Source organism: Bicyclus anynana, chromosome 17 (genome assembly GCF_947172395.1).
Source record: "Bicyclus anynana chromosome 17, ilBicAnyn1.1, whole genome shotgun sequence".
Lineage (NCBI taxonomy): Eukaryota > Metazoa > Arthropoda > Insecta > Lepidoptera > Nymphalidae > Bicyclus > Bicyclus anynana.
This window is the reverse complement of record NC_069099.1, coordinates 13,545,968-13,566,148: the sequence shown is the minus strand read 5'-3', so window position 1 is coordinate 13,566,148 and position 20,181 is coordinate 13,545,968. Positions and strand designations below refer to the sequence as shown.

Below are 20,181 nucleotides of genomic sequence, written 5' to 3'. Positions count from 1 at the left end.
ACGTAAAATCAGTTGGGACATCTGCTTATTGAGTCGACATAAAACAAAATTTTACACTTTCAACATATGACATTCACGTCACGTCATCAACCCATATTCGGCTCACTGCTGAGCTCGAGTCTCCTCTCAGAATGAGAGGGGTTAGGCCAATAGTCCACCACGCTGGCCCAATGCGGATTGACAGACTTCACACACGCAGAAAATAAAGATAATTCTCTGGTATCCAGGTTTCCTCACGATGTTTTCCTTCACCGATTGAGACACGTGATATTTAATTTCTTAAAATGCACACAATTGAAAAGTTGGAGGTGCATGCCCCAGACCAGATTCGAACCCACACCCTCCGGAATCGGAGGCAGAGGTCATATCCACTGGGCTATCACGGCTCTATACAGGAAGAAAATTTTTTTAGTGCGGATATTTTTATATTTTGTACATAAACAAAATTTAATGATCACGTATTTTTTCTTTTTTTTTTAACTCAAAAATAACAAAATTATCGTTAGCTAAAGTTATTTACTTTTGAACAGAATTTTAGGGTCACCCTATTGTGCGTTTATTTTATTTTCGTTTGATACCTAAAGGACGTCACCAGATCACTTTTAAGCTGAATATATCTTGTTTAGTAATAATATGTACATTATTTTGTTATTTTAGAGACATAAATTAAAAAAAAAAATTACATAAAATGTATCGAAATGTTTGTAGATTTATATTCTATTAATGATACAGAACCACGAAAAAAAATATCCGCACTAAAGACCGAATCACCCTGTATATGACATTCATGGAACGACAAATATAATAGAATTATAATATTCAGCTCCTAAGAAAGAGCAGTTTCAGTGGCAGATTCTAAACGCATACGTTACATTTCCTATGTTGGCAACACTGCCCCGCCATAGCCAGCCTCGCGCGGGAAACAAAAAACGAGAAGGGAAATATTGATCTGGCTGAGATTACTTAACTTATATTAAATAACGGTATAAGAAGATTACCTGATCTTACAACCCAGGCCTGTAAAATAATGACCTTGAAGGGTTAAATGTTAAACCTTAGTTGTACACGCGTAAAACAAACATACCCTTAAAACTAAATCACAGCCTATAGTAATTTTAACGTCTCACCTTAAAAACATAATGGAACTTCGATATAGCGGCAAAGCTATGCGATATGCTCTTACTGCCAAGGTTCAGTAGCGTCTGCACGAAGACGTCTATCTTCAGGGGGTTGTACGCCGCGTGGGCGGGGTTGGCGTCACCCTCGCGCAGGGGGTTGGGCAGCTCCCTCAACACGTTGAGGGCTTCTTCGGGGGAGCATTTGTTGCGGACGCACACTACCAGTTGATGGGCGGCTTCGGTTCCTGGTAGAGATGCTGTAACAAAGGGAAAGTTTTATATGAATCACTAGCGAATTTCACAAACCTCGCAGCATCCAAGAATTTTTCCGGATTCACTGTCATGTGTATTAATTACTGGGTGTACTCCTAGTCAAAATTGCCTGTTAGTAAATTGGCTTCAAAATGCCAATTTTGTCGTCGTTATCAACCCATATTCGGCTTACTGCTATGCTCGAGTCTCCTCTCAGAATGAGAGGGGTTAGGCCAATAGTCCACCACGCTGGCCCAATGCGGATTGGCAGACTTCACACACGCAGAGCATTGAGTAAATTCTCTGGTATGCAGGTTTCCGCACGATGTTTTTCCTTCACCGTTTGAGACACGTGATATTTAATTTCATATAATGCACTCAACTGAAAAGTTGGAGGTGCATGCCCCAAACCAGATTCAAATCCACACCCTCCGGTATCGGAGGCAGCGGTCATATCCACTGGGCTATCACGGCTCGCCAATTTTTATTTCATATGCCGTTCTTGTACTATAATATGTATAATGCATATTTAATTATTAATAAAAAAAATTAGAATGCCGTCTCTAAAAATATATATACGCGAAACATAGCAATATTATCATGTCGTACTTTTATAGGTGGTCTATGACATGTCAACTATAGCTTATAAGCTATTAAAGACAATTTCGTATTTTTTTAAGTTTGAAATATAGTTTAAAACTTCACGAAACATATGTTACAGGTGACACATTCCAAGTTATGTATACCCGTAATTAACAACGTGCACGTAATCCAGTGCTACCAACTCTCCAAAATATTTATCCCTAAAGTTTGTATCAAAAACCCCTAATATCGCCTTAAATATTGAGTTGTCCCCCTAAAAAATATAAATTCATAATAATTTAGAAATAATACGCTGTAATATGTTTCAAAAGTCTATATTTAATACAGACAAAATCTTACGTCTTTGTGTAAACAATGAATAAATTTAACAATTTTTTTATTTGATGAAAATTGCCGCCAGTTGCCACAGAGGGTTGTAGAATAATATTATATGTCGTTATAAGTCGCTAGGTCAAGAAAGAAATATTAAAATTATCATCAATTTAAAAATATTAAAGAGTCAAAAAATCCCTGAAAATATCAGACCCCAAAAAAATCCCATTTCACTTATTTGCCCCCTAAATCTGGGGGGAAAACCCCTAAGTTGGGAACCCTGACGTAATCAGCATGCAGAGACGAACGATCAGAGTGAAGCATGCAGCCACTCGCAGGTATTCTAATGTAAAATCATCTGAAAAACACGAGATGGAAAGTGTTCGTGCTGTGTCACGGAATTCCACCGTCCCAATCGCGTGCGCACTTTTCATTAGCCCCAGTTATGAATAGGAAAGACTTCATTATGTTACCTTTTTTAAGACGGACATAAATTAGTGAATGTTAGTGGATTTAGTTATAATTGCAAAGCAATGCAATTAACAAATATAAAAAAAAAAACAATTGACCTCAAAAGCACAAAAATGTGCTACACTAAAAAGCTCACTATTCTTACTGATAATTTTAAAGGCATTTAAGAAGTATTATAGTAATAAATTAAAGTAAAGTCGTTAGTAGTTCTTTTAGGCATTTCTTTCAGAAATGCTTAGATAATTTGGCACTAAATATTCAGCTAATCCAAACATCCTTTGGAATTGGCTTATAATATTGTACACTCAACCCCAGAAATGATTTCTTTACTCTCTTCAAACGTATAATTTGTGATAGTAATTCGTCTGTTCGCATTTTTTTCTGTAATATCTATGAATAAGCGCAAGATGTAATTTGCGACGTCGCTTCTTGAGCAAATTCCGAGACACTACACAAACACAATGACGCGCCAAGTTTTTTTAGTAATATTATACAGCTGAAAAGTTTGTTCGTTTGGTTAAACGCAGTAATCTCTAGAACTACTGGTTCGAATTGAAAAATTGTTTTCTTGTTGCATTGTCTCAATAGTCCATTCATCGGAGAAAGCTATATAACACCAGGCTACGACCAAGAAGAGGAGCATCATTGAAAAATGTAGGAAAATCTGGAAAAAATATTCCTCGAGAGATCCGTTATCAGTTGAAATCAACATCATCATTATCAACCCATATTCGGCTCACTGCTGAGTTAAAGTCTCCTCTCAGAATGAGAGGGGTTAGGCCAAAGTCCACCACGCTGGCCCAATGCGGATTAGCAGACTTTACACACGCAGAGAAAGTAAGAAAATTGACAGGTATACAGGTTTCCTCACGTTTTCCTTCACCGTTTGAGACACGTGATATTTCATTTCTTAAAATGCACATAACCGAAAAGTTGGAGGTGCATACTCCGGATCAGATTCAAACCTACACCCTCCGGAATCGGAGGCAGAGGTCTTATCCTCTGGGCTATCACGGCTTCAAAAATTCGCGAACAAAGTCACAGGCGTCGGCTACTAATATAATAAGCCAGTGCCAACGACTCCTGCATTTATGCGTGCGCGCTGACATTTTCCAGTCTGACTGTAAACCATTCGGTGCCACATTACTGACTGTATTACTTCCTAATCGTAATTATATTGTAATAGTGGATTTAAATTGTAAAACTATTCAACATAATGATGTAGAGAAATGCGATGAAGCAATATAATTTTAACTTGTGTCTATAAATAGATAGATATTCAGTTGTGTAACTTTCATAACTTGACTTGTCAACGTCACGCATCATTAACTCATCGGTTGAAATTGAGGGATTGACAGAAACCTAAAAAATTTTGCCATTTAGCCGATGGACGTTCACTGCTGGATATAGGCCGGTTGTAGGAACTTCCAGATGCAATATCAAAAAAAAAAAATATTTCGTGCTCTCAGGATTAACAACCATTTATTCTTAATAATCTACACGATCTGCGATCGCGACTGCGTGGTCACGTCGTTTTACCCGCTGCTTAGTATGATTTTATATGAAGCACTAAACAAATCTCGCGACCAACGACCCGAGACCCGAATCGCGGGACCGCCTTTGTTTAGTCGTCGTTATCAACCCATATTCGGCTCATTGCTGAGCTCGAGTCTCCTCTCAGAATGACAGGGGTTAAGCCAATAGTCCACCAGCCGGGCCTGTGCGGATTGGCAGACTTCACACACGCAGAGAATTAAGAAAATTCTTTGGTATGCAGGTTTTCTCACGATGTTTTCCTTCACCGTTTGAGACATGTGATATCTTCATCATCATCATCTCCTTACCCTTATCCCATTTAAGTGGGGTCGGAAAAATATGTCAATCTTTTCCATTCGTCTCTATTACTCGTCAACTCATCATCCACTCCTTTTACACACATGTCCTCTTTCACACAATCCAACCATCTCTTCTTTGGCTTTCCTCTCCTCTTATGTCCTTCCACTTTCACATTCAACATTTTTCTAGTAATATGACTTTCCTCTCTACGCATTACATGTCCATACCAAGCTAACCTTCTACTCCTCAATTTTTCTGTCACTGGCGCCACCTTCAGACTTCCTCTTATATACTCATTCCTTATTTTATCTATTCTTGTCACACCACACATCCATCTCAACATACGCATTTCGTTCACATACATTCAATTACTATCCGTCCCATTCACCGCCCAACATTCTGATCCATACAGCACGACAGGTCTTACAACCGTTTTGTATATTTTACCCTTAAGTCTAAGAGGCATTCCCTTAAGTCTAAAGCTGCGTTATCAAAAAGTACTAATATTGGGAAAAGGTTAATTTTTAGTACTATTCCGCTACTCAGAAAACGAGCATTATACTTTCAGTGGCGGAAAGCAATAATTGCAGTTTCCTCCCGCTAAGTGCATGGAGGTGTTACAACATAATATACCTATGGTATTGCAACCAGCCGGCAGCCAACAAGGCGCCTCCATTGATCGTTATATGAGAGATATCATCTCTATTACCCAATGAGGATGGTGCTAATAACTGTTATGTACTTATAACTTATAATGTACGTTTGTTAGAAACACGATTTGAATTGGGTGATTGGATTCATTGGCACCGTGGTTGGCTAGTTCGATTGCAGATGATTGGCTGAGGGTTGGGTGACCGAGTCTAGATAATAAAAAATTTTAATAAAAAAATTCAACCGACTTCCAACTCAAAAATCAACCTAAACTAAAAAGCAAAAAATAACATCTTACCTATGTGCTACCTGCTGATCAGTTTGAAGGCGGTGCCAAGCCAGTGATGTTTTAATTCAAGCCGTTTAAATTACACAATTTCTGTGGTTCTTTCAGAAACGGCTTGAATTAAAACATGACACTGGATTGGCACCGCCTTCAAACTGATCAGAAGGTAGCACATAGGTAAGATGTTATTTTTTGCTTTTTAGTTTAGGTTGATTTTTGAGTTGGAAGTCGGTTGAATTTTTTTATTAAAATTTTTATTTTTTAATTTTTAGTGTTAGCACACCTAACTGAGTGTGAACAAAAATTAATGAGCAATTAGTTGAAACGTCATTTTCTTATGATAAGTATCTAAGTCCTACAATACCAATTTTAAAAATACTACCTTAACTCATATAAAAAAATTCATATGAATATTCAGAAAAACGTGAAAGGTGACTGTCCTCCGTCTTCATCACCAGACCTCCTATGCAGTCACAATCCATATGGGTGGAAAGTTCTCATCAATATAAAATTTATCAAGTCCAAACACAAGGTAGCTACTGTGAACCGTCGAGGAGATCCCCCTTAACTCTCCTTCATCTTCATCACCAGACCTCTAATACAGCCACAACCTATCCAGGTGGAAAGTTCTCATCAATACAAAATTATCAAGTCAAAACACAAGGTAGCTACTGTGAACCGTCGAGGAGTTCCCTTAACTAACCTTCGTCTTCATCACCAGACCCCTAATACAGTCACAACTCATCTAGGTGGAAAGTTCTCATCAATACAAATTTATCAAGTCCAAACACAAGGTAGCTACTGTGAACCGTCGAGGAGTTCTCTTCACTGTCCTTCGTCTTCATCATCAGACCCTTAATACAGTCACAACCATCTAGGTGGAAAGGTCTCATCAATACAAATAAATCAAGCCCAAACAAAAGGTACCTGTTGTAAATCGTTGACGAGTTCCATCGTCTGTGTATCGGCTCCATCATCAGACCAACTCCAAACCTTCATAAAATTGTAGTGGTTTAAAATACCTTATGGAAACACTAACAAACGCACTAGCCGTCTCTACGATTTTCGAAAGTTCCTCTCGATTTCTCCAGGATGCCATCATCAGATCCTGACATGAAAAAAATGGGACCACCCTGAAATCAAACCCTTCAAAACAAAAAAAAAATTTTCAAAATCGGTCTACAAATGACGGAATTATCGCTGGACATACATAAAAAAAAAAAAAAAAAAAACATACATACAGCCGAACGTAGAACCTCCTCCTTTTTGGAAGTCGGTTAAAAAATAATCCAACTATAGCCTCTAGATATGCCTTTATTTTTAAATTGTTAATAAAGTGTATCCTAATAGTAAAGCAATTTTGTAAAAGGAACAGGGTATCTGCGATCATTACTTTCGGAGCTACAGGGATTTAAAGGGTCATATTTGCGGCGCTGCCACGGATCGCTGACAAACTGCCCCATACAAAATGGCGCTAATTAATGACATCGTTGATCATAATGATCGTTAGAATAATTATGAATTTTCATCTAATTACGATAAAAGAATTTTAGTAGATTTGAAAGGGTCTTAATCCTATATATGAAAATCTTATTTATTTTGCAAACATCCAGACAATCTTTGTTTTTTACATATTGATTACTTAATACTAATCTTATTTACCAGAATGTCTCATAAAAATCAATATATTCACACATAGTAAAACATTGTTACCTAATACATAAGAACATCTTTGTATAACTAAATTTAATATTTCATGCAAATAAACGATTCTGATTCTGATTTTGATTCTAGTCATCATCCCCATTAGCACAAGAGTTTTTTTAACGGACGTTAAAAAAGCGTTCAAATACAACAAATGCATTCCCAAGTATATGTTCACACGACAGCGTTTTTAAAACAGGACGACGACTTTTTTCGAGCACAGTTACATTTTCAATTTTGGTCACTGGAAACAGACCTTCATTTAACATCATACTATATTCAAACACTTTTTTGAGTCATCAACCCATATTCGGCTCACTGCTGAGCTCGAGTCTCCTCTCAGAATGAGAGGGGCAAGGCCGTTAGTCCACCACGCTGGCCCAATGCGGATTGGCAGACTTCACACACGCAGAGAATTAAGATAATTCTCTGGTATGCTGGTTTCCTCACGATGTTTTCCTTCACCGTTTGAGACACGTGATATTTAATTTCTTAAAATGCACACAACTGAAAAGTTGGAGGTGCATGCCCCGGACCGGATTCGAGTCCACACCCTCCGGAATCGGAGGCAGAGGTCATATCCACTGGGCTATCACGGCTATCAACACTTTTTTAACGTCCGTTAAAAAAACTCTCGTGAGAATGAGGGCTTAGCTGAGGCGACCAGCATTCACAGAAACCCTCCACTGTGACCAACACCCAAGCACAGGTTCCGCCTGCAAGTCACAGCCAGCAGTGGGGTGGTTGCGATGCCTTCAGTCCACAATGCTCGGTGCCGGCGGCGCACGCGTCTACTCACTAACCAACTAACAAGCAATTAGAGAAATCCATAAGTGCATACGTGCAGTGAAGTGTGGAAGATGCGATCCGCATTGCTCTGCGTTTTCTTTACACTAATTGTAAGTATAATCATTGATTTACACCCGCTTTCCACGGCTTGTTATATATGTGAGCGATTTGTATTTTTTTTTGCCCGACTGCAAAAAGGGTTTTATTTTCGCGCATATGTATGTATGTAAGTATCCTACTCCCTACTAATATTATAAACGCGAAAGTCTGTATGGATGTTTGGATGTTTTTTACTCTTTAACGCCGCTACTACTGAAGCGATTTGGAAAATATGGAATGGAAATAGATTTTACTCTGGATTAACACATAGGCTACTTTTTATTCCGAAAAAATCCATGGTTTCCCGAGATTTGCGAAAACTGATGATTTTGATGATATGAATGTTTGTTACTCTTTCATTCCTCAATATGAAAAGTAATAAATTTCCTACAAAACTTTCAATCACTATTTCATCCCTTTCTTTTTACATTTTTCTGATAAAAGCAGCCTATGTTCTTCTCTTGAAGGTCCCAAAATTTATCAAAAACGGGTCAGCGGTTTAAACTAACTTTCGAGTTTAAATATTAGTAAGGAAGTATGGATATGGTATGAACTGTGATAGCCCAGTGGATATGACCTCTGCCTTCGATACCTAGGGCGTATAGGTTCGAATCCGATCCGGGGCATGCACCTTTTCAGTTGTGTACATTTTAAGAAATTAAATATAACGTACCTATCTCAAACGGTGGAGGAAAAACATCGTAAGAAAACTGCATACATGAGATTTTTTTAATTCTCTACGTATGTGAAGTCTGCCAATCCACATTGGGCCCGCGTGGTGGACTATTAGCCTAACCCCTCTGTTTCTGCGAGGATACTCGTGCTCAACAGTGAGCCGCATATGGGTTGTTAATGATGATGAGGGATATGGATTATCAAATTAAACCCATGAGGAATACTAAGTCTGATAAAAATAGCTACTCAGTCGGAAATACTTTTCAACGTTAGCGAGCGAGTATTTGTTTTCTTTCGGTGTGACATTATTGGATGAGAAAGAAACAACAAACAATTGCATATTATGTTTAATGTTATGCGTAAACTGTTGAAGAATGGCGTTTTTATCGTAACACTAGTGCATACCCCGATTTCTTTTGGAAATCCTTGACAAACTTTGGACCTCAGTTTTATTCCCTTAGGGGGTGAATTTTGGAAAATACTTAGTGGATGCCTACGTCATAATAATCATTATTTTGCGTACTTTGTTTATGTGATCTATACTAATATTATAAAGCGTTATATATAAATAAAAAAAAAGTTATGTTTGTGAGGTTGTTAATGAGGGGTTAATGTTTGAATATATTGAACCGATTTCGAAAATTATCATACCAATAGTAAGCCACATTTTTGCGAGTGTCATAGGCTATGTTTATATAGCCCAGTGGATATGACCTCTACTTCCGATTCCGCAGGGCGTAGGTTCGAATTCGGTCCGGGGCATACACTTCCAACTTTTCAGTTATGTGCATTTTAAGAAATTAAATATCACGTGTCTCAAACGGTGAAGGAAAAACATCGTGAGGAATCCTGTATACCTGAGATTTTTTTAATTCTCTACGTGTGTGAAGTCTGCCAATCCGCATTGGGCCAGCGTGGACTATTGGCCTAACCCCTCTCATTCTGAGAGGAGTCTCGTATTGGTTGTTAATGATGAATATATAGTTTATTTAATTATGGAAATGGGCATAAACAATCGCAATTTCGACGCGTGTGTACCACAAATTCATAGAGCGTGCGCTTATTTTTTTTAAATTTTTTGCTATTGGCGCGGCAAAGATCAATATCTCTGCAGCTCGCAGTAGCGCACCGACCTCGGCGCGCGCATTGTGTGGATGTGATTCTCTCATGTCAGTGGAGCAAGAGACTTAGTTTTTATTGTTCTGCTCGTATTATTACATTGATATCGTCTTGTTAAGAACATCGCACACTGACATTAAGTATTGTGCCTCTGAGTATAGTTTACAAAACAGCACGCACTAAAAATTTGATTTAAGTCACGTGACAATTTTTTCGTATTCTTGACAGCAAACTCTTTCATTTGATATCCATATATATTTCATTTGATTACAAACATCCAGTCCGCCAATTTGGGGAAGCCGCCATATTGGATTTGTAATGACGTTTCTTAGCTAGTCATGTGTTGTCATCAGAGCTCAGAGCGTGTGCAAAATTGCATCCTAATCGAAGACCGGGAAGTGGGTCAAATTAAGATTCCAAGATTTGATTTTCTTACATAACTTTTCAGCTTTATAATAATTTAAAGCAAAGTAATTTTTTCAAAATCAAATATTATTATCAAAATTTTAAAGGGGGGGCAAATATTTTTGCCACATTAAAGTTTCAGTTCACTTTGACGCAAAAAAGTCCTATCAGGCACAAAGACCTCCAGTATTAGATAGCCCATTTATCGAGGACAGCTATAGGCTATATTTTATCCCCCTATTCCTACGGGAACAGGAACAATGTGGGTTAAACCGCGCAGCGTCTACTAGTTAAATTATATTCATGAGAAAATTAATAGTAAATATCGTCATAACGATCCACCTTGTACGTTTTGCCCTTGAAATGAAAATCGAATGTAAAACTGTTATTGTAATATTACGAGATGTAACTCCACGCCGCTTAAACATCTAGGTGCAGATGTTATCTGTGATAACGACGGAATATATCGCCATAGCACGTGCTCCGAACCAAAAGTGTTCATACAATAAGTAATAACTGTTGGTCTAGCCGCCTCTCACATGGAAAAGAGCATTTAGAGTCCAGAATAATCATTAAGTTCTTAACAAATATTCCTTCATAGATGCAGAAATGCACTGCCTACATAATGCCAGTCACACACGGTCAAATATACCTTATCAGCCGATAGACATCCTCTTGCATGGACGTCCAAAAACAACGGCTCGAGCCGCCAGCATACAATGGCTCTCTACAACCCGCTTGATGTCCTCAGTCCACCTAGTGGGGGGTCGACCAACACTGCAGTTCCCGGGGCGGGGTCGCCATTCCAGCACCTTGAGACCCCAACGTCCATCGGCGCTTCGAACTATGTGGCCTGCCCATTGCCACTTCAACTTCGCGATTCACTGAGCTTAGTTCGTCTGCAGATCTCATTTCTGATTCGATCACGCAGAAAAACTCCAAGCATAGCTCGCTCTATGACCCGCTGAGTGACTTTGAGCCTTCTAATAAAGGCCCATAGTAAGCGACCAAGTCAAATAGTCAGACCTTCAAATCTGCAGCGTGCTTAGGGACGCTTAGGTGTTTTAGGGTCGTGTGAAAAAAATATCGATACCATACGCATAACCACATTTTGACCTTCAATAACCTTTTGCACACGTAACTAATAGGCTAGTTTACACTTTTAAATGGTCTTATATAGTTCATTATCGTTCTACAAAAAAATCATATCTTTTTAAGACATGAACACATAAAAATTTTAATTTTTATATATTTTTTTGACAATACGAGCCAAAGCGCTATCCATGATGGTCAATATTTTATCTGTTTCATGACGTCACGTAAACACTGAACCCTATCCGAACAAATTAATGTTTTTGTCCAAATTATTAGTCATTAATTAGTTTGACGTTTATTCCTTTGACATCAAGTAACATCGTGAAGTCACAAAATGGACGACAGCGTGTTTGGCGTTTGGAGTAATTTAAATAATACATATTTTTTAAATTAAGATATCTATGAAATCCGTAACTTTTATTAATTAAAATCGATATATTTCGGACCCTTGTTTCATGTATTACACGAAATTATTATTGTTTATATTCAATTTGATATGAGTCAACTATCATAAGCAATTATGCTAACCACTCATCATCCAATAAGTCCACGTGCCTGCAGCGCTATCGGCAGGACATTCGATAAAACTGATCGAGTGTTGGTCGCGATCTACATTACATCACGCAGATGCTTTTGCCCTGCAGGCACGTGGAATTATTGGATGGTGTGTGGCTAGCATTATGTATAGACACATCACTCTAAGTACGGATTGTTGGGTTAAATTAAAATACATTTCATACGTCGACATTGTAGTACGTTAAACAACAATTAATTATTTAATTACGTACAAAGAATTTACCTTGAACTTTAACTAATTAAATTTTGCATGACCGTGGGAACGAAATTATCTAGTCAAGTCACACTTTACTTACACTACCAAATTATAATAAACGAGTTACATAAATACATGTCACTACCTTTTAATATACATATTTATGAGACTTTCAGAAAAATTAAGTTAATATTAACTACGAGTAATTCATGCATAAAAACAATGAATGTCGGTATGTCTGTAAAATAAATACGGTTCTAAAATTTAAAAATTAATTCGAAATATTATAACGTAATTAGATGAAAGATCATATTATATTTTTAGCTTAGGTAATGTGACATTTTTTTGTATAAACATAAACACTCAAAACATAACAAACATATCTTTGTAGAGTCCTTTTCATGAAAGAAGTCCCGTGGCTAAAACCTGAACAAAAACTGTTAATAAGGCCGCCATTACATGACAATGTGCGCCATTAAGACATTTGCGCCGCATCTGGGGGATTAATATTATTACAACTTCAAAGCTATCTAATACGACACGTTCGGAAAAACTCAATTTGTATCTAGCTTATTGGGAAATCGTTTCGCGACGAGCGAGGGTTGGTCGACGAAGCACGCGACGCGCGCACGCTATCGGCGCACTTTCCCGCCGAACGCCATTTTACTTTCAAACGCACATTAAAATATTTTTTCAGCAATTACAATTCTAGTAATCGCGATCCGATACATAATTAATACACGTCGTTTGTCAATATTTGCGTTAATTACAACCATTTGGAGAGAGCCGTGATAGCCCAGTGGATATGACCGGGGCGCCACCTCGTGTCTCAAACGGTGAAGGAAAAACATCGCGAGGAAACCTGCATACCAGAGAATTTTCTTAATTATCTGCGTGTGTGTTGTCGTCCAATCCACATTGAGTTCCTAAGCCTAAGGTTGCCTAGAAGAGATCGCTACTAAGCGATAAGGCCGCCTTTTGTAATCTACTTTTCCCTATGTTTCTGTTTTGCTTGTTTTCTTTTATTTATTGTGGTGTGCAAATAAAGAGTATTAAATAAATAAATTGACCCAGCGTGGTGGTCTATTGCCCTAACCCCTCTCATTCTGAGAGGAGAGTCGAGCTCAGCAATGAGCTATATGGGTTGATAATGATGATGATGATAACCATTTGCCGTTTCAGATACTGAGAAGAATTCACGCCCAACAAGATGAGTTCAGACCTATGCCGATACCGCTGAGCGACTGGCAGTACTACAGGAGGGAAGGTCGCGCTGGAAATTTTCACGAAACGATCAAGACAGAATCACCACCGATCGCGGCAGCTATCCCCGCTCATTATTGGGAGGACGCTTTGAGACACAGCGTGTATCTCACTCTTGTTAGGGACAAAATCGACCAATTAATAGCCAAAGGGGAGGTCATATCACCCCACAGCAAACACGGTAATTACGATTCTAAAGAAATCGACGATCACGATCTCTGGGACAAAGTAAAAACGGCGCCCTTCGATAGAATCAAACAGGATGATCCGGATGGTTTCGGAGACATTACGATAATGGCGAAAGGGAGACTCCTGGAAAACGATAGGGGCTACCATTTTGTAGAGGATGAAAGAACTAAAGACAAATGCGGCGAAGACGACTGCATGCGGGACGTGAAAGCGTTCTGGTCGGTGAAACGTGTGAGGCAAAGGGACATGGAAACATCTCCAGGGAAATATCACTACGAACTGACCTTTTCCGTTATATCACAAAAGCCTAAAAAGCAAACAAAGCCCTACGAGAATCCTATCCGAACGTTCACGGTCAAAGAGAGCTCTCCCAATGGCGTATTAGATAAACCGCAAGAATATAGAAAATTCGGACATGGACCTCAAACATCAAGACCTGAAAGAGCAATTTGGGTCCACAAAAACATATCACCGACGAAACAAACGGGAAGGAAGCATTACTTTCACGGACTGGATAGAATATTCTCGTCTTTCTTTTCTGACGATGAAGAAAAGGCGTTCGATCCTTCACCGCAAAAATACAAGCAAGGACCCTTTGTTACTCCAGTACCACCTCTATACCCTAAAATCGGACACGTAGGTCCTAATGAGCAATACCAACAGATGCCTTATCCTTACAGGCCACATCCCGGTAAACATGTGAGGCCGCCTTTACAAGCGCCCCCTACATATCCACTTCAACATCAATATTTAGATGGTATAATTACCGCATCCAACCCCCATGCACCATATTCTCATGACCACAGAGTAGAATCGAGTCAAACAATAAAGACAACTCGGCCAGCGGTATTACCAACGCCGCTTCCTCAAAAAGGTTATTCTGGTGAAGTGACTAACATGATGTCTATAGAGAGTACCGATGACACGTCTCTACCTCCCGAGACTACTGTGGTACATAAAACTTACAATAAATACAAAACAACACCAGCAAAACAGAACTACTTCTCGGATCACGTCAGACCACCGATATACAACGCTCCACCCGGTGTTTTCGTGACGATGGATAAAAAACCATTCAAACCGATGCCCCCACTGAAGCTTATGCACTCGAAACCACACCGACCGAACAGACCGATAGATTTTAGACCGAGCCCTCAAATAACCGACGTCCAAAATACGGATACATTTGCTGACAGCGCATTTAGACCGATAACAATGAATTTTGGTGACAGCAGTGCACCTGAAAAGTTAGAAATCCTCGATACTCCTAAAAAAGGCGAAGCAAATAAAAACCGAAAACCGACTGCGACTGGAAAGAAACCACCGAAAAAACACGAAAAACCACAGCGCACCACCACGGCAACTCCTGATATAATCACCGCTCAATCGACTTCCGAGGAAGAAATCGAAACGCTAGATTGGGCAAATATATTAGGTGCTTTTACCAAGACTACACCGATGTTGTCACAAACTGAAAAAATGCATATCACTGAAGCTACCACCACACCATCGACCACCACAACGACCGTAACTACAGCGAGGCCGAGGAGTACGACGACCACAGCAGCGCCCGAGAAAACGACAATATCCACAACCGCCAAACCCAAGCGTACGCGTCCTCCACCAAAATACGCCAAACAAGACAAAATCAAGAAACATAAGAGAATCACCACCACCACCACCACAACTACAACCACGACATCTACGACAACCGAAGTTCCAGAAAACCAAAACAAGAAAAGATTATCACACGACCTGACACCACAAGCATCTTCCGCTGCTACAGGGCTCCCTAAACCTACAACATCCCACAGGGAACCACAGAACAAAACGCAAACTACAACTCCCAGTACAACAACTACAACCACGACGAGCACTAAGCCGACAACAAGCAAAACGACTACAACGACGCAATCGCCTAGCACGACAAAGTCAACTCTCTCTACGACGCAACCGAGAAATAAAAGCAGATTCCGACAATCCACATTAATGTATAAGGGGACGTCAATCAAACACGACAAATGGAATGGTGTTCAAAGTAATCAAACGGTCACAACGACGCCTAATGCCCCTCATAATCATAGACGAAAAGGTTCAAACTTCCATGGCTACGTATCATCGACGCCACGTCAAATTATTGAGGAAAGGGAAAGAAATCATGCGGATTATAAACCCAGTCCAAGTACAGAATCTGTTACTGAAATAAAAACCACACAAACGAATTACGAAGAACCTTTAGAACAGTACGAAACAAATAGTGTAATACCATTAGACCACACAGACAAGGAAGCCGAGGAAGATTATGAAGATGACTCTAAAGATCAGTCAGAATTTATTTTTCAGCCCACAACAACACAATCTACTCTACAAGTAGTTTCAACGTCCTATACACCGGCTGGTAACAAAACAAAATGCAAAAAGAAAAAAACTAACATTTCAACAACAGAACAACCAATCGACTTCAGTGCTGAAACTTTTGGTACAACACCAAAATCTTACACAGTTGCTACAACAAGAAGTCCTACTGAATCACCAACAACTAGTGATATTTTGGAAGAGTTTTTAAATTTCAATTTTAATGATGATGAAGAAAAAGGGTCGAGTAATGCCAGGGGCGATTTACAAAAAGAAGAAAGTATGAATCACGAAAGTTATTTAAAGATTGATGACTTTGAGGAATTCTTAGATATGCATTTATCAGATAAAAAGCATTCTTCAGATGACGATCAGTATGGAAATGATGATGAAGACGACGAAAATGAGGATGACGACGTTGAAGAATATGAGAACAGCAAGATACCCTCAATTGATGATGACACGGAATTTCCATCGGAAGAAGAAAAGCACGAAACTGGCAGACATTCAAATACCGAAAACACAGAAGAAAAACGTCCTTACACCTTATTTGAATTAATGGCCATGTCATAGACTGAACTTTTTACTTTTTAATATATCATTAAATGCAGCTTTAATTTATTTCTGTTTATAATAATTTTAAAGTAACACAAACAGGAAAGGCATTTAAAATGTAACATAAATCACTTTTTATTACCAATTTTGTACTGCTGCTCCCTCATTGTAAATACTCAAAAGTACTATAGATAAGTTAAATATAGTGAAGATATTTTGTAAGCAATTATTATTAAAAAAAATATATTTATTGAAAAATCTTTTCTTACCTGCACCTTCCATGGAATACTTGTAGATAGGTTCTGGTTTCAAAGGAACAAATGCTGCTAATGACTCTGGTGTCATGTCTTTGATTCTTTGATGGTATGATAACCTAAAAAAAATATTATTTATTTATTTATTTATTTGGTCCACCAGTGACTGTCGCAGCATTTACACAAAAAAAAACACATTATGAAAAGAACACATCCTGATTTAACAGCCTAGTAATCAAAACCAGTACAATTCATCAAATGGCAGTTATTTCTAATTTTACAACCATCTAACATGGTTATTTCAATGAAATTGTGCTATAATAATAATAATAATAATAATAGTTTATTTAAAGGTAAAAACCCAGTGTAAAACAAACAATAATATTAACAATACAAAAATAGTAAAAATAGTAATTAAAATTGATATTACACTAATTTAATTGTCTAACTAGTATAGGTATTATCTATACATATTCGTATGTTCTGCTACTTTCTATTAGGCTCTTGGTGCACTGAAAGCCAATGTTTATAGATTGAGCAGTCCAGACACTCAGCCAGCGTAGTGAGAATCTCATTTTTTGAGGATCGCAAACGGTACCAAAAATTTGCGATTCGCGATCGGATGATCGCGAAGAAGTCCGGTACTCTGGCCATCGCGAACATGCCCGACGCGCTGCAGTAATGATAATGTCTTTTCATTAGGTAGAAAGTTGCTGCCCCTTGAGATATTGGCAGTGTTCTGAATTGTATACTGAGATCATTGACCTGATATAATAAAAGGACACACAATCATGTAGGAAATTTCACTTTGCTTTGACAGTTTTTTTTTTGACAGTTGTGAGAATTGTTGGTATAGAAAAATATACCTATTACCTTTATTGAAGGTTTAGGATTGAATTTGCAAATTCGACTACTTGAATTGAGTGCCAAGAAGTTGTATTTGGTACTCATTGAGTGGGGATGGTTTTTGGTTGCTGATTGTGCATCCACTTTTTAATAAGAGATTGATGCATCCTGGATTTTTTTTTAATAAATACAAATATATTACCTTAAACATTTGCCTAGGACTTCTCTTATAAACCTAGGCTTAGGATGATCAGGGTCCAGCTGTGCACAGGACTCCCACTCCTCCCACGACCATCGGTACTGGAAGTTGCTTATATGGTATGCAAACCAATTCACCAATCTAAGGAAAATATTAATAATATTGTTTCAAGTTTTTTTTTACATAGAAATTAAATGAAAAAATAGAAATAAAAAAAAATAAAAGATGATTATTAAGAGTGACCATAATTGGAATAACTAAAATCTATGCATATTCAGTAATGCATGCAATTTTTTTTATCAGTGATTAGTCACTAAACTGTAAACTGTTATTTCAAATATAGTTATTAAGTAGTTACTGCAATATAATACTATATTTGCTTTAAACGTTAAATATAAACATTATACCTACAAAGCGATCACAAAAGATTGAACACATAAAATTCGCTCACCTGTCAAAGCACGCAATATTCATAGAATCAATTCTCATAAACAGAATCTCAGTTGCCTGCGCTAACACTTGTGGCATAGTTGATGGCTGCAACTTACATAGCTCAATAAATATTGAGCCATAACATATCTCCAGATATCTCGGAGCAGGCAAATTAAATAATTCAGCAAACATCACTTCCACAATACAATATTCTAAAGGTATTTTTGCTTTGTACGGGAAACATAGCAATTGGGCGGCACATTCTTTTCTCTCTAAATGGTATGCCTCTATAATATTATGAAGATGTTCTTCTATGAGGAATCTTTCAATTGAGTGTGCTCCGGGTAACACAGGGCCGTCTGGGCAGTCTGTGTAGTCAAACATCCTGAATATCACTCTGGGCATGGGATACGTGTCACCATCATTATGAGGCGGTGGCTGAAAAATAATGCATGGTTTTTCTATAATAGTCTTACATGTTTATTGTAATAAGAATTTCAAGTAGCGCAAGACACCAAAAAAATTTCAATCAATAGCAATTTCTATTTTAGCATTAGTGTCTTCAGACACTAATGCTAAAATCACAATTCACTGCTTTTAAAATTATACTGCATGTGCCTTTATTTCAAATGAGATATATAAAATTACCTAAATAATTTCCAATAGCAATAAATCTACTTCTTGTAGATTTATTGCTATTGGAAATTATTTAGCTTATTCCCAGCAGTGGATGTTTGTCGGCTAATTATAACAATGATGAATAAGAAAATGTAAAAAACAATAACTAATATAAAAGTGATTAAGTGTTATTCACCTGTATAGCAGGCAGTGTATGCTGCAGGGCCTCACACAAAATAGAATCAAAAGCCAAATAAGGTCGAGGAATGTGTTTCTCAGACCAATTATCTTGCCTTAGTTTTCTTATCTGTGCCCAAAGGCAGTCCAAATACTCCTCTTGCAAATGTGGGGAGTCAACAGACCACACTTTTAGTGCCGGCCAGTGTTTCTTGCTCCGCTTGTTTAGGAATACCTCAATTGTTACAAGCAAATGGTCTAATTGTGATTCCTTCTTCTCATACAATTCTCTGCCGACCCAAGGTAGTGTAGCAAGGACTGCAAAAACGAACCAGTCCCGTCTCACTTGAGGTACGCTATCCTCATTTGCACAATCAACTAATGTCTCGAGAAGAGTCAGTAAAGACGAGGCAGCCAACACGTGACAGTTCACCAAGTCTGATATGAACCTCAAACAGTACCGTGCGGCGTTCCATTTGCCAGTTTTAAGGTTTTCTTTAAAAGTTTTTACAATATAGTCGACAAATTCACCGCCAAAGTTATAGTTCTTTGCATTGAGTAAACCAACCAATGTAGCGTATATTGTACACTTTTCTGGCATGCGTATCGCACATTCTGTTAAGATACGTAAGATTTTGACACGAAACGTACTTAGATCTGCCTCCAAGACACTGGCTAAACCTTCCAAATTGCTTTCTAAACTGGAGCTGCTTTTCTCTCCAACTCTCAAAATAAGCGATTCCAACCTATCCTCAATTTCTTGGTTTTCTGATACTCGACGTCGTTTTCTATGTAGACGCTCTGTAATAATGAATAAACAAAGTAATAAAATACCATCGCTAGATCAAGAATCCCTAAAATATAACCTTTAATTTAATTTTGTATTGTTGTTACCGTAGCCATCATCTTCTTCGTGTGCACGTCTTCGGTTCATAATTTTAAATTAGATTCACGTAAAAACAATTTCAATGTATGTAATAATTAGGTTTATTGCACAAACGATTGTTTCATTCAATTTTTATTTTTCAAAGCAAAGCAAAACAGCAAAACGTAAAGTAAACTATTTTTGAGTTTTGATCTTCATTTGTGGTCTGTGGTTTTGATTT

The 20,181-nt window shown here is 38.0% G+C and overlaps 2 protein-coding genes across 2 annotated transcripts in view; one reads left to right on the top strand and one right to left on the bottom strand.

Annotated features, from left to right (window-relative positions):
* LOC112049510 (nuclear cap-binding protein subunit 1) overlaps window positions 1-20,181 on the bottom strand; it is a 27,827-nt gene extending 7,646 nt beyond the window's left edge. The window contains exons 1-6 of the mRNA XM_024087439.2: window positions 19,970-20,181; window positions 19,095-19,876; window positions 18,300-18,718; window positions 17,852-17,989; window positions 16,819-16,922; window positions 1,128-1,375 (exon numbers count right to left, since the gene is read on the bottom strand). Of these exons, the coding sequence (XP_023943207.2) occupies window positions 1,128-1,375; window positions 16,819-16,922; window positions 17,852-17,989; window positions 18,300-18,718; window positions 19,095-19,876; window positions 19,970-20,009 (1,731 nt within the window). The 5' untranslated portion in view covers window positions 20,010-20,181. The remainder of the gene's footprint in view (window positions 1-1,127; window positions 1,376-16,818; window positions 16,923-17,851; window positions 17,990-18,299; window positions 18,719-19,094; window positions 19,877-19,969) is intronic.
* LOC112049509 (mucin-2-like) lies at window positions 7,973-16,807 on the top strand. The gene is made up of 2 exons (XM_052886653.1): window positions 7,973-8,132; window positions 13,370-16,807. Exons 1-2 carry the CDS (start codon window positions 8,094-8,096, stop codon window positions 16,565-16,567), a joined length of 3,237 nt encoding a protein of 1,078 aa, XP_052742613.1. The 5' UTR covers window positions 7,973-8,093; the 3' UTR covers window positions 16,568-16,807.

What these genes read in the sequence shown, in the direction of transcription:
- LOC112049509 (XM_052886653.1), top strand. Translation starts at nt 8,094, where the DNA reads ATGCGATCCGCATTGCTCTGCGTTTTCTTTACACTAATT. An exon ending in GCGTTTTCTTTACACTAATT is followed by an intron (nt 8,133 to 13,369) that starts GTAAGTATAATC and finishes TTGCCGTTTCAG; the next exon opens with ATACTGAGAAGAATTCACGC.